The 14,508-nt window shown below is 40.9% G+C and overlaps 1 protein-coding gene across 1 annotated transcript in view; it reads left to right on the forward strand.

The window, feature by feature from the left end:
* LOC121952359 (glutamate receptor 4) overlaps window positions 1–14,508 on the forward strand; it is a 143,515-nt gene that overhangs the window by 92,651 nt on the left and 36,356 nt on the right. Inside the window, exons 7-9 of the mRNA XM_042498982.1 lie at window positions 2,207–2,374; window positions 3,281–3,385; window positions 5,106–5,216. Coding sequence (XP_042354916.1) covers window positions 2,207–2,374; window positions 3,281–3,385; window positions 5,106–5,216 — 384 coding nt within the window. The remainder of the gene's footprint in view (window positions 1–2,206; window positions 2,375–3,280; window positions 3,386–5,105; window positions 5,217–14,508) is intronic.

A 14,508-nucleotide genomic window follows, 5' to 3' on the forward strand; every position in this document is an offset into this window, starting at 1 on the left:
CCTGTGTGTGTGTGCGTGTGTGTGTGTGTTGCTTTGGGCAGCTTGTCAAAGAGTAACAGGGGGATAGAGTGCAGCAGTCTCCGCAGAGAGCCATAATGTCACAGTGAGCAGTGGGCTAATGAATAGGATTCACCCCTGGCTGGAGGCGAAGTTAATGAACTCCTGCTAGCCGGGATAATTAATGCCAGACTGCAACCCGGCTGGACAAAACACTCGCCTTTTCCTTTTCTTTCTCCCCAGCTCACACTCCTCCATCTTCCTGCCTTTTTCCTCATTCACTCAGTTCGTTTTCTGCCCTGCCGGAGGTGAGTTTCAGGGAAATGTATGTCTCCGGAGAGCGATTCTTGTAGACGCAAATAATCAGAGGCAACTGTAGCCCAGGTTATCAATATCGGGTGGACTTCCACGTTTCCCTGTTGTCATCTGGCTGTTTCGGCATGGCAAACGGTGCTGAGCACACATCATTCCCCACACACATATAACCTTTTCACCCCAGCGGTGAGGCCTATCTGCATGTTTAGTAAAGTTGTGTTCGTTTGCTAATGCTAACCGCTAGTTTAGCGCCTAGTGCAATTGCTAATGAACCCCACTAGCTTAGCGGTTAGCATTGTGTATGTTAGCTTGCTACTGAGTCCCGTTAGCTTAGCGGTTAGCATTAAATATGTATGTTAAGTTGTTATTGAGTCCTGCTAGCTTAGCGGTTAGCATACACAATGGTAACGTGTGTTAGCTTGCTACTGAGTCCCGTTAGCTTAGCGGTTAGCATTGCAATGTGTATGTTAAGCTGTTCTTAAGCATCCTACTGCGTGTGTATGACCTAAAGCTACTGCTAACTTCAGTTACCACTGTTTATTTTGCTTTATGTTATGTTTGGTGTTGGTGAGCAGCTGTAAGCCTAGCAGTTAGCATCACGGCTGATGCATTGATTGATTTGTATGTGAGTGATTAGCCACTGTTACATGCACAGTAAGCCACATTGCCACTGGATTTTAAAAAAATATGTTCAACCTGTGAATTAGTATATTTTGAGTTATGTCACTGTAACCTGAATATGTGTATATTTTGATGCTAACCTTGACTTAAAGGTACCTTTCCTTTAGATGAACACGATTTTAATGTCAATATTGTGATGTTGTACAACAAAGTTGAAAAAAGTTGAAACTGACATCATGGCAGTGTCTCATGGCGTCGCTATGACGATCAGCTACATTGAGGTGGTACTATATTCTAATGGAAAACGACCCCCAGAAAAGTACCCGATACCAAAGGCCAGTTGAGTAGAGTAGAGGCCTTACCATGTAGTGGAAATACACCTAAAGTGTGGTAGGAACATGTACTGAATGAGCTGAACCTAACTGAACAGACCTTGAATGACCTGAAAAGAAAAAAAAACGGAAACAAACGCATCCATACTGGAATCAATGAACTGAACTAAAAGGCCTATATTTAATTTTTGTTTGTATTTATGTTGGTTTATCTTGTGAGAATTTACAATATAGATCATTTAAACGTACCTTACCTTCTGTCTCTGTATTCACACACACGGGCTCTCAACTACGTACACGGTCCCAGTCCATTAGAGCAAGTGTCACCTTTCCATACAATTTAGCTTAGCCTACTTTGCTACACAACACGCAGTCAAAGATAGGTTAAGGGAAATTGGGAGGCGACCACTGCTGGGGATGTGCTCCTTCCTTTACTTCCTCTCCTCCTTTCTATTTCCAGAAAATAATGAGCAGAGTAAAACTGCTGCCTCTCCGCAACAGCCAGGGTGTTAGGAGGTACTGCTTGGCCCTGCAGAAACTCTGCGTGCTCTCAGAGGCTGCCGCACGCAGATTGTGTTTGAGCAAATCTAACCAGCAAATGTTGCAGAACATTTTGCCTGTCCAGCTAAATCAGCATTTAATTGGCTTCATACCTTTTCTTTGTGTGTGTGTGTGTGTGTGTGTGTCCCAGTGCTGTATATACCCAAAACAGACAGAGCAGCAGGTCAGGCTCCAGGTTACACAGACTGTAATTTTTAAATCGCATGGTGCAACCATACTGAGGTTTATTTCCTTTTACTAAATCTAGCAGGCCAGAGTTGAACCATAACTCCTGCTGCAGTGTTTTTATGTGACGTTTAGTTGTTTTTCTTGCCAGAGAAACCTGCATAGTAACCTGACGGTGCCCACACACTCTAACGTGCGTATGTCTTGTCCCACAGTACACCTCAGCACTGACGTACGACGGGGTGATGGTGATGGCCGAGGCCTTTAGGAACCTGCGCAGGCAGAAGGTGGACATTTCCAGAAGGGGGAACGCTGGTGACTGTCTTGCCAACCCCGCCGCCCCATGGAACCAAGGCATCGACATGGAGCGTACTCTCAAACAGGTGAGAGACGGAGGAACAGAGAGGGAGTAGATAAAAGATGCATGCAAGGTGTATGCTAGCTTTCCTCAGACTTCTAAAAGATAAAAAATCAAACACCGATCTTCTGATTTGAGGAGACTCAGCTGTGTTCAGTTCCAACTCTCAGCCTTTTGCTGCATGTCATCCTCAGACAGGAACCTACTGACTGTTTCCTCCTCATGCCTAAAGTCTAAAAACGGCCACGAGTTTGCTGTCAGGGCTCCTCGATTGTGGAATGATCTGCCTGATGAACTCCAGTTTTTTACATCACTATCCTCTTTTAAATCAGTTTTGAAGACTTATTTTTATCAAAAGGCATTCCTTTAATTTCTCTTTAAAGGATAATTTTGTTGTTATACTGAGCCTTACTTCTGAAATTGCACTTGTGTCTTGCACTGCTCTATTTTTATGTATTTATTTGTATTTTTTGCTTTTTGCTGTGTAGTTTTTTTTAAATATTTTTTGTTGTATTTTAAGTTTTTTCCTTTGTGTGTTTTTTGTGACTCTAAGAGTAAAAACAAAACAAAAAAAGTTGTGGTTAGGGTTTAGGGAAAGAAAAGTAGTGAGGATGTACCTGAAAACGATGCAGAGTTCGGGTTAGGGTTTCAAACACTTCTCCAGGGGAAAGTCTGGATTTTTTTTTATCCATCCACCACCTCAACCTGCCTCCTTACAAGACTGTACTGCTTCCTTGTTTTCTTCCGTCAGTGCTTATTGGTCACGTGATTGAAGTCTTGAAAAGTTTTTTGAATATGTACAAATTTGGGTGCATTACTCTTTTCAATTGTATTTTTTCCCTTGAACCTTTCTGTGGAGTAAATTCTTACTTCCTGCTGCTGTTACATCATGTGTGCATGTGTGCATGTGTTTCTGCTCTCTTGTGTGCAGGTCCGGCTGCAGGGATTAACAGGTAATGTCCAGTTTGACCACTATGGCCGCAGGGTCAACTACACTATGGACGTGTTTGAACTGAAGAATAATGGACCCAGACGGGTAAAGCATCACACCACACTGCTTACATTTCTGTTTTGGGTGTATATTTGTCCAAGTCAAGTCAGTACATGTGAGCATGCACAATCTATCCTCTGCTGTCATGTGAAGTATCAGGGGGCTGGGACGACACTGTGTAGTGTGGCATTTTCTATTATCATAAGTAGGTTGTAAAAAAAAAAAAAAAGCACCAGCCTCTGCCACCATGTCTGCTTGTGATGTGAGAGGATGGATGTGTGTTGACGAAATTCAGGGGAAAATGGGAAAAAGAGAGAGAGAGCACTTGTGAGAGCGATGGCGAGAGGATGAAATGAAATAGAGAGCAATCAAGGTAGAGGGGAGGAGGGGGAGGGGGTGAGGAAGCAGAGAGGAGTTCCCATCAATCAAAAGCTGCTTTGGCCCGTCTTCCTGTGAACAGCAAGGGTCCTGTCAGGACATGGTGTGTGTGTGTGTGTGTGTGTGTGTGTGTGTGCCTCGGTGTGTGTGTCACAGCCTCTCTCCCACATTTTCCATGTTTCTCAATCATCCCGTTGCCCCAGTACACTGGAGCCATCACCCAATCACAGCTCTTCGTTCCCTCCGGCTGCCCACCAGCGGTGGCCAACCGGCAGCCAGCTGGCTCGCTCAGCGTCTCTCGGCTCTCTGACTTATAGCTGCTTATGGCTGCAGTTAAAGCTCTGTGTCTATTATAGGATCAATAGATCAGTTTGACATAATATTGGTTCGCAGATATTGGCTGTTTATTAAAACTCACACAGCAGCGTGTTCCTCCCCTCGACAGACAGAGGATGCTAATATTGTGACCACAACATATCATGTCTGTCAGTTCCAGTCGGTCAGTTTGACCCTGAAGGACTTCTGGAAGACGACAGTAATGTCAGCTGAACATGAAATCGCTTTTGACAAACAGAGGCAGCACGACATCGAGCTTGAAATTGGAATCTTGCATGAGGGCGTTTCAGCGGAGGCTGGGCAATAAATCAGTGTTACCACTTATTAAGGCTCATTGTCTTCAACCGGAATCGCAGCATGATGAATTAATGTGTAGAAAGTACACAAAAAATGACCTGAAAATACATTTTTGACTTTGAAAAATATGTTTAAAGATATAATTCTGAATCTTATTGTTTGCTGTGTTACAAAGATTTCAAGCCCATAACGTGGTCTTCATCAGCAGATAGGAGAAGAGGTTAAAGGTCAAAAAACAAAAAGCTATATTAAATAGACTCAAAAATAAGGTCAGAATTATGTTGTCAAAGAACGATGAGATAGAAGTCTTAATTTTTCAAGTAAATATTGGCAGTGATCAAGACTAATCCGAATGTAGAAACCACTCATTTTAAAAACGACTTAACTGCTTTAGAGTATTTGATAACACTAAAATAGTAGGACTCTTTTGCCAAAATATTCTAACTTATTTTCTCTTAACATATACAACTGTGTTCTGATAATATTTGTTTGACTTTCTCATAAAATTACTACTTAACATTACATATTTGTCTCGAAATACTACAAGTTAATCATAGAAGGTCAGTTTTGATTTGACAGCTGAGCAGCCTGAGTTTGCTCAAGACCATGAGATGCAGTTGAAAGCTCAGTTAAAAAAAGATACTATGTGGACTTTTTCAGATTATTTAATCAGGTTTTTGGTTTGTTTAGTTTAGTGCGCACACACAAATGCACATCTACACACACACAATCTCATACTCTGTTTTCTCTGCAGATCGGCTACTGGAATGACGCGGACAAACTGGTGCTGATCCAGGACTCTCCGCTGCTTCCTAATGACACTTCTGGCATGGAGAACCGCACTGTTGTCGTTACTACTATCATGGTAAGAGACCGGCATGTTCTCGCCAACACACACTCACACTGAGGCATGCAGTCATATTCTTTAGACTTTATTATTTAGTGCTGCTGCAGATCACATTCAACATGATACCAGAGGGATATGCAGAGTGGCTACACATCTTACATCCTACACTGACATTAAAGTCTGGCAGTCAGCTGCACTTTTACCCTTCACCATCTTCTCCTTGTAAAGCGCCTCCGTTTTTAATGAGGTGCTTTACAAGTATAACTACAGTACTCTCTGTATTTGTACTTTAACACTGTTAATAGCTTTTCTTGTTGAACTTTGCATTCCTGGGTCATTTCTCTTGTTTGATGCTGTATTTTATCACTGATGCAGACATATTGTAGATATACTGCGCATAGATTAGAGTTTGAATTTTTATTACGATGTAAAATATTATAAGAAGTTAAGTTTGGTCGCCAGCCTTTAGAGCAGAGAGTAAGAGCCTCACTGCCATTTTGTTACTAGGCAAAATCTGTCATGAAACAAGGTAGAGATCGCAATCATCCACCAAGCGTAGCCTGAATAAATACAAGAGCACTAACAGGATTTAGTGTGGAAAAAATATCCAACATTTCATCACACATAAACCCTTGAATGTCACATATTTTAGGATTTATATTAAAACTATTTAGCTGTGGACTGAGGAAGTTTGCGAGGATGCATATTACCATGAAATGCTCAGATTTCAGTGCTTTACCTGCCTTGAAAGTCCTTATGTTTGGTCTGTGACTCAGCACAGTTCAGGGAGCACACACATGCTTTGTCACAACATTATCAGTAAAGAGACTCTTAAGAAAGGGGCTTTACTTTTTATAACTCCAATATAAACTTCAGTAAACCATCACACAAATTCAGAATCAACTTACATTCTCTTTTATTGCACCAATAAACATCTCCAAAAGCAGTCAAACATCTGCGGTTACTGACGTTTTTGTTCTCATTGCACAGATAAAAGAGTTCATAAAAGAGTTCCACACAGCTACGATATCAGTCAGTCATTTTACACATGATAGACGAGAATGGCCTTTGCATGGCATGTCGATCTCTGGCTGTAGCAGTGACTCTGACATGGCTGACTGCAGCAAAGCAGCCAGATTTTGAGCGTACATGTAGCAGCTGAGTGGAGGACGGGGGAGGAGGTGGGAATGAGAGAGAGTCACAGCTCAGCACAATCCCTCCCTCTTTTCAGCCCCTGATGAGGAACCCCATTTTAAGAAACTGAGCCCCAGTTGGACGCAAGCAGGATATGAAAGCCCTTAATGGCAGTGATGGACACAACAACCCGAGCCAAAATGAAGCCCTAAAGACACTGGGCGAGAGGAGAGACACGGCAACTATGTTAATGGACACCCAGTTCAGAAAACTGAACAAGAAATGGAGCCACTCAGAGCCGTAATGGAGCCCCTCGAGAGGAAAATGAAATGCAAATGGAGGGAGAAAGACACTGTCTTTTTTAAGGATGGTGCTTGTGGATGGACACCCATTGGGGATAAAATGGGTCCCTAACCGCATAGCGTCTCTTCACTAGCATAAACAAGCTCCCACTACACGTGTTTGTGTGTGTTAGAGTCATACATTGTCATGCCCGGTGTGTGGCCAATCACAGCTTGAATCCCATCCTGATTTGAATTTGTAATTTTTTTTTTTTTTTTTTTTTGCAACAGAGCTATAAAGTGAGGCGGTACCAGAATGTGAATATGCATTATGTCTAACTGAGTTCCTGTTTGCACTAAATCTGTCACTTTCTCCGACTACCTGCTCCGCCGTACAGTACATTACACACTCAGACGGCTTCCTGTAAGCTTTAAAACAGCTTAGAAAGACTAATGCTGTCATTATCATCCCCGTTCATATCCATCACGCTTTTATGCTTCATGATATTATAGTTTCATGATGATGGCTGCCTTTCACTCCCGCTTTTTTAATGTTCGTGAGAGTAATGTTTGTTTAAACTTAATGAAGTGTCCCACAGTTATATTGCATCAAAGCTGCCACCGTGTCTTAAGAACTTGTAAGGAGCAGTTATAAATGAGCAGTTCATCATGTTTGGAAACGCTTGCTTGGCATCCAACATTTCGGCTAGTTTCCTTGTGGTTTCAGTATATATATGCTTATTTTATCCCAGACCTGTCTCGTTGCTGTATGCATAGCAGTGTAGTCAAGACCACTTTAAATGAGACCAAGACCAGACGATGACCAGTCACACAGTGCATTACGCACTTAAGATAAAATATGAAACATGCAAAACGTAAGCACTCTTCAAATTGATAGAAAAAAATCTACATTCCCATAGAAACATCTAAAATACAAATGAAGATCCCTCTTCATTTATCTCTTTTATGCCATATGTGTGTATGTGTAAGTGAACAATGAGAAAGACCAAGCCTTATCTTGAGTACTACATTAGCGATGCACGGCTGAGAAGTCAGTGTCAGTTTTTTTTATCTGCCTGTAGATTTAAAGGTGTGCTATTCAGGCATTGTTGTGTACTGATTACAAATCACTAGCAAAAGTGAAAGCCAAATCTAGATTTTCTACATTTGTGTTTTTCGGGGCTGTGTCTCTAATACATGTGCCAATATTTGCTTCCTCTCAGATGCGTGCTGCTCACAGCCTGACATCTTGTCGCTACCTTTTTTATAAAGTCCCGACCCCCTGCGCGCTGTACCCGGTAACGTCCCAAACATAAAAAGGAAATAAAAAAAATACAGTATTTCCGTAGATTAATACATAGCTGCACTCTTCTAGTGGGTCATAAGTGATGATTGAGAGGGGTTAGTTTGGTATGACTTTATTTTTTGTCCTGCATCGTGTATCTTTAAAGGTAAATTCTTAGTCTTTTCCACTGCAGAAAGTTAACGCGCCGTACCCTGGGGCATCTCTTAACTTAGACTCTTGTGAGGCTTTGTACTAGAACAAAAAGAACAAAAGAAGTGGTGATGATGTCATTATTGATTTTCTGTCACGTTTATGTGAACACCAGATCTTAGCTAAAGCGCAGACAGAATCCAGGAGCTAAGGTGGTGCACTGTAATCGTTACGTATCCCTTCGCTGTGACTTATGGCTTGTATCCCCAGTTCTGACAGATGTCAGATGTTTGGTTTATTGTAGTCATCCTTGTCGTGATGTGACGCAGACCTAAAACCAAGACCCCAACCTGGCCTGCTAAGCCACCACGTATAGCAACTGTGGAACCGATGCCGTCCTGAATGGATATACCTAAATCCTAGATTAAATAAAGGCAGGTTGTTTCTTGATAGTAGTAGCTGTGTCATTGCTCCGTCTAACTCTCTGCACTCTCACTTCATCGGCAGTGCAGCAAAATGTTCAGAACAAGGCTGCACGCTGACATTTTCAGAACAAAAAGAACAGGCTGGATTGTTTTCAGTCTGTTGCAGTCGTTAGGAAGTCTGGAAAAAGCGTGTTGATTTGCTCTTGATCAATCAAAGGACTGCAGTGTTTCTAGCTCCGCCTTTTAGTATCAGATCAGTGTGCTAGGTACCTCAGCAGAGGAGTGACTAAAAAACAGGACAGTACGATGCTGTTGGTATCATCTACAACTTTTGACAATGGAAATGCAAAAATAGCTTTCTAATGTGTTAAGAACAGAACTGAATCGGACCGCACTGCTTAGTGGAAATTAGGCTTTTTATCCATACTGCCTGGTACTGTCAAATTTAAGACCCAAAATGGGAGGATAGGATTTTTTTCCTGCTCCATAGACACAGTTACATGCCTGCTTTGCAAAGACCAACTAAGAAATAAAAAAAATTAACCTGACAGAGGCAATACACAGTTAACGAGAAGTGCACAGCCACGTCCCTAAACTTCTCAGTGGGAAACAATCCAAAAAGGGGGCTCGTAGTCAGATACTACTGTTTGTTAGCGTTCTGAAAATCTTTAAGCTAACAGCTATTGGCTTTCATTTTGAAGTTAATACTTAGTTTTTGATTAAAGCTAAAGACAGTTTCAGAACCTTAAATGTGTTAGCTTTGGCCTCATGGATTGAAGTTATAGTGAATATAGCTGTTATTTGCGTTTGGCTAAAGGCGTGAACAGAGTCCCAAAGCTGCCTGGAGGTCGGTGTATTAACAGTGAAGCTCGCACAGACGAGGACAAAGTTTGACTGTCATCTTATTGGCAGGGCGAGGCTGAGAGCTTTGATTGAGTACGTCTTTGGCTTTAAACTCCTCCACTGCACTTTACACCTGGCACACTCTCAATCTGCCAGGGGGCGGAAAGTACAGACAAGGTCCTGCTATAATTATTGTTTTTGTTTGGCTTTTGTTCAAGGAAGTCTGAGGGAGGAGGATGTGTTTGGATTTTGTGGATAGAGACTGTTGTGATACTTAAAATCCCTCCTGACAGGCACCTACACAGATGTTTGAGAACACATTGGGCCTAATGCAAGAACCACTTGAACAAACAGATTTTTTCTCAAGGGGCACTTAATAATGATTCATTTTAGTTAGAATTTATTTTAGCCATGAACAAAAATCCATGTACAAACAGTGCACAGGGGAAAAAAATGATTTAATAACAATAATAATATACAGCGGCAGTGCACTGTGTGGTGCTTTATGGGAGGTTTAAGGGGGTTTGTAGTTATCATTGCAAAATTTGCCAAAACTGGTGGCCATTGGGGAAATCTTCTCCACAGTTTTTGGGGTGGGCCCCAAACTTTTGCTTGGTTTTCTTCTCCTGACAGTTAGCCCCTGCACGGCAATTTACGGGCGTTTATTCTGCTAATGATTACATTGAATAATTTACAGGGTTTTTTTCCCACTTAAGATGACTTACTAAATCCAACAGGCCTCCAATTGATTCAATCTTACAAAAAGAGAGAGACAATAGGCTTAGGGTAAGAGCACAAAAAATGTTGTTGCATGAGGCCTCTTGTGTGTTTGTGGGAATGTGGATGTTTATAAAGTAACTGCCAAAACATATTACATTTTAAAAGAAACCAAACAGAGCAGTTTTTTGTAATCAAAAAAGAGGAAAAGAAAATAATCTAGTGATTTAATACAACAATGGTGCTTTTTTCCCCATGCTTTAATTTTCATTTTTTACTTATGTTCATTATTGTCATTCATTATTGCTGCTAGTAGCAGACATTGACTACTGTAATTGTACAGGTTGTATATGTGGTTTAGGCTCAGCTGTAACAATATTGGCTCTTATTAAAGCACCATTGTGATCTAAAACCCTTGACAAGGCCGTGATGTCCCACTACAGCAGTCAGTTGAGTGCACTTTATTTGAAGGAAAAAAACACACAATGGACATGTGCAAATATTTTTCCCATTTGTGCTTTAAATGTGCTCCTCTTTTCAATGCCATGCAGCCACATTAAATTTAAATAAAAATTGGATTAGTGCCTCGAGTGGCTACTGATGACTGAGGCCCAGAAATGAGTCACTTACTGAGAAGCATTAATGAGTGTTCGCTTCATAAAATGTTGTTTTTTTGTGGTCAAGTTATTGCAAAATAAGGACCATCACTGCTGTGTATTATTACTCACATCCAAACAGAAAGTGCAGCAGATTGTTTATCTTGCATAATGCACAAAACACACAAACAAAAGATTTTAGGCAGCATAGTCTAACAATGCTGATGTGTGTTTGTGTGTAACCTGATGTGTGCATGTATGGATTTGTAACATCAAGTGCACCCTGCAGTGTGTGTGTGCTTTTAATGGCGTGTTTAATGAGTCTCATTAGGCAGTGAGTGAAGCAGTGTGGTTGGGATTATTGACCAGCCTGTCAGCCCTGCTGGCCTTTGCTGTGAAGACCTCTGAAGCACCGCTCTCTTCTCATGCCAGAAACACTGACTGCATCCTTTATCTCTGCCACTCCCTCTGCTCCTCTGGCTGCCAGCACTGTCATACACCCTGCAATCATAAATCACATGGAATAGAGCTGTTTCCGACCTCTGATGTGCATCCAAAACATCTGCAAAGATCAACTTGTAAATTAAGTCTTCATCATTGACATGATCGAGTTTCATTAAAAGCAAAGCGTGACTTTTATTTTCAGCCGTTGTAACATTTGGAGTTTTTAGTGAAAGAAAAGATGGTATTGCTTTCATTGAAGTGGCGCTCGTGGGACAGTTAAAGCCATCATGTGTCGAAATTTTATTTCAACCACCTTTGTGTGTAGACTAAAAACAAACAAATTGAACCAATATTGACACTTTTTTATTTTGTTGTCGTTAGCACTAACTGACAGATACATCATGTTTTCAGTGACTGCTTTTAATGTGAAGCAGACAGTAGGAAATGACGAGTTAGCATTAGCAGTAACCTAATACAGCTCTAACAGGACGCTGACAGAGTGAAAGTAAACAGTGAGGCCAGCAAACACTACTAATACCGCCACTTTGTCAGTGGTCTTGGTGTCAGATACCGATGCACAGAAGCACCTTTTGCAGCACTATGAAGCGCACTGGTCGGCAGCAGTTTGTAATGCCGCTGGCAACTTTGGAAACTGTAGATTTTCTTTAAAAACAAATTGAAACCGCGACCCTGACCATCCTGAACTGATGCTGGATGGGTATCTTGTGTATCATCATGTCTTGAGGTGTAGGTCCATTGACAAAGCAGCGGTATTTGACAAGTTGGGATGAAAACGCGTTGTTGAGGCTTATTTTATTTTTTGATACATTTAAAAATAAAAATGCTGGATTACATCCTCCTTTCCTGTTAATCTCCTGTGAATTGTGTAGGATGTTTAAATGTCATGCAGTCATGGCAGACTTCGCTACCAGCAATGAAAGCTACAACAGAATATAAAGAAATTGACTGGCTATAGCTGGAAAAAAGGCTGGAAATGCAATAAATTGTATGATTTCATGAAAAATATTAAAGATCATGACTTGAAAGAAATTCTGATGCTTAAGACAAAAGGAAAACACAAACAAAAACAAACAGACAGCCCCCTCAGGGATCCCACAGGCTCCGGGTTTACTGTGTGGCAGTTAGTTTAAATACTTGCAAATTTATTTGATAGTTTGCCTCCCTAAAGCTGAATAAAAACTGAAATAAAAAGGCTCTTTAGGTAGGTCACACATTGTAACCTACTCTGTTTTAAAGGGTTAGGGGTTAGGGTGTAAAAATGTCAAAAACCTTTATTGTGTCAGTTTATATTCTTCTTCCGTTTTCCATATTCATAAATATATTTTACATTTGATTCAATTACTTCAATTACAAATGATCTCATGCACAGCAGGATAATACTCAAGGATAGAAGGTTAATCTGCTTTTAGACATGCAAATTATATTACTGTCCTTTTATTCTGATGAGAATTGCAATAAGAAATGATGGGTACTTTATAGTTAAAGGCAAAACATTAATCTTTGTATTTTGCAATAAGCTTATTCATTTTTTAAAATTCTTTTATTATTAATACTTGATGCTTTATAACCCGCTTCAATTAAAAAGTGCATCTTGTGTAAATTTTGCAGGGTGTGAGCCTAAATACCAGTCTTCAATGACAGTTTGTTGTATTGACATTTTTTGTTGTTGGAGTACTCTGTTCTGAAACACAGATTTCAGATTCCAAATATCTTATTTTGAGATAAAATGGCAAACTTTTGCCATCATTATGTTGTACAGTATTTTGTTGTGCCGCAGGCTCAGCTGAGCATTTGCATTCTCTCCCCACTGCAGAGACTTTGGTTTACCTTGCGTTTGCCCGAGGCAATGTCAAGCAAACACATCGCAGGAATAAATTGCTCTCCTTTCTCAATATGCAATCGGCCGCCGTCCATGACAAAACTAATTTGTTTGGAAATATGAGCACAGAAGCCCGACGAGGTTTACATTTAGATCGCTTTCTTAGCGAGAGCGGATCTAATGATCTATAACCTACCGCTGGTCACAGTGTAGACTGATGTAGCCACCCCTGATTACTGTAAGTGTTCAAGGCTTGTTTTAGGTATTAAGTCATTGAGTCTGACTGCAGCTCATTCCTCACTTCCCTTCAGCTTTATGTCTGCCTCCGTTTCTGCTTAGTCATACTTTCCTCCCTTCTCTTTGAGTCTTTCTGTATCATGCATCCACATTAACACTTTGATGATTTTTTTCCTTCTTCCTGCCTAAGCAGTCGGGGCTGTGTATATATAGCATGAGGCTGTCATTATGATTACACATGAATCTCTTTCTGTTGTACTCTAAATTATCTTTCAGCAGTTTAAGTCATTAAATTTAAAGCTGCACTTTGCAATTTTTTTATCCACCTTGATATACTCAGGTGGTAGTGGAAAATGAAAATGTGAATTATTAAACTGAGGTGCAAAGTGGGAGAATTTATGTCGGAGTCCTGGATACAGAAGTAAAAGTCTTGTTCATTTTCTGCAAATAATATTAGGAGACAGCTGCAGCACTTCCACATATTGGATGGACACAAATTCTCCTAGTAGAATTAGTGCAAAAGATGCTGTTCAAAAATATCCTACGTCTTTGATTTAAAAAAAAGCCAAAGGTACAAGCCTGTTTACATAAAAAATCAATTACATAAGAAATCAAGAAGTTATTTATGACTCTAGAAGGGCACCTTAAGCCCTCTTGTATACAGAGATCGCACAATAGGGTCACTACAGAGTCCCTTCTTTATGCTGCCTTCTCTTTGCCACACAGAACCAAATAATGGAAACATAATGCCGCCCCAGTATGAGGTTTAAGGTAGCATGCTGGCATTGCGGAAGCAAAAGAGGCATGACAGGTGTGACGTTTAACAAAACAGCATTGGCCTCTAGTGTGACATATAACAAAAGTCTAGGCAGTGTTTTATAACACTAACAATGGCATGACATAGGGATGACAATCATCTCAGTGATCCGGCGGCTGATCTCGTCCCCTGCTCTGAGGGTAAACAGCTCCTGAATCTCATTGCTGAATCCAGTTTGCAGACATTTACAGCTGCTGTTCTTTGAGTTAGCTGCTAACTCCTGCTAGCTGCTTTTTGAATGTCCCATGGTGGGTCGCACACATAACACATCATCAAAATGTCACACCCGTCCTGTGCATGGTTCCATCCTGCCGGCTGTCTCCTTTACACAAACTTTGATTCGGCACTGTGACTACCTCCGCTGGCAGCTTAAAGGCAAAAAAACTCTGTCCGCCATCCTGCGATCATATCTTTTAAAAGAGCGGCGAGACAGAATGGTGCCTCGAACAGGCAGTGTAAAAGAGGCTTCAGTACATGAAATCCAATCACTGAGTTTAAATTTCCGTTCAGCAGAAGCTGAAGATTAAGTTGTTTAAGAAAA

Source organism: Plectropomus leopardus, chromosome 13 (assembly GCF_008729295.1).
Source record: "Plectropomus leopardus isolate mb chromosome 13, YSFRI_Pleo_2.0, whole genome shotgun sequence".
NCBI classification, from domain to species: domain Eukaryota; kingdom Metazoa; phylum Chordata; class Actinopteri; order Perciformes; family Serranidae; genus Plectropomus; species Plectropomus leopardus.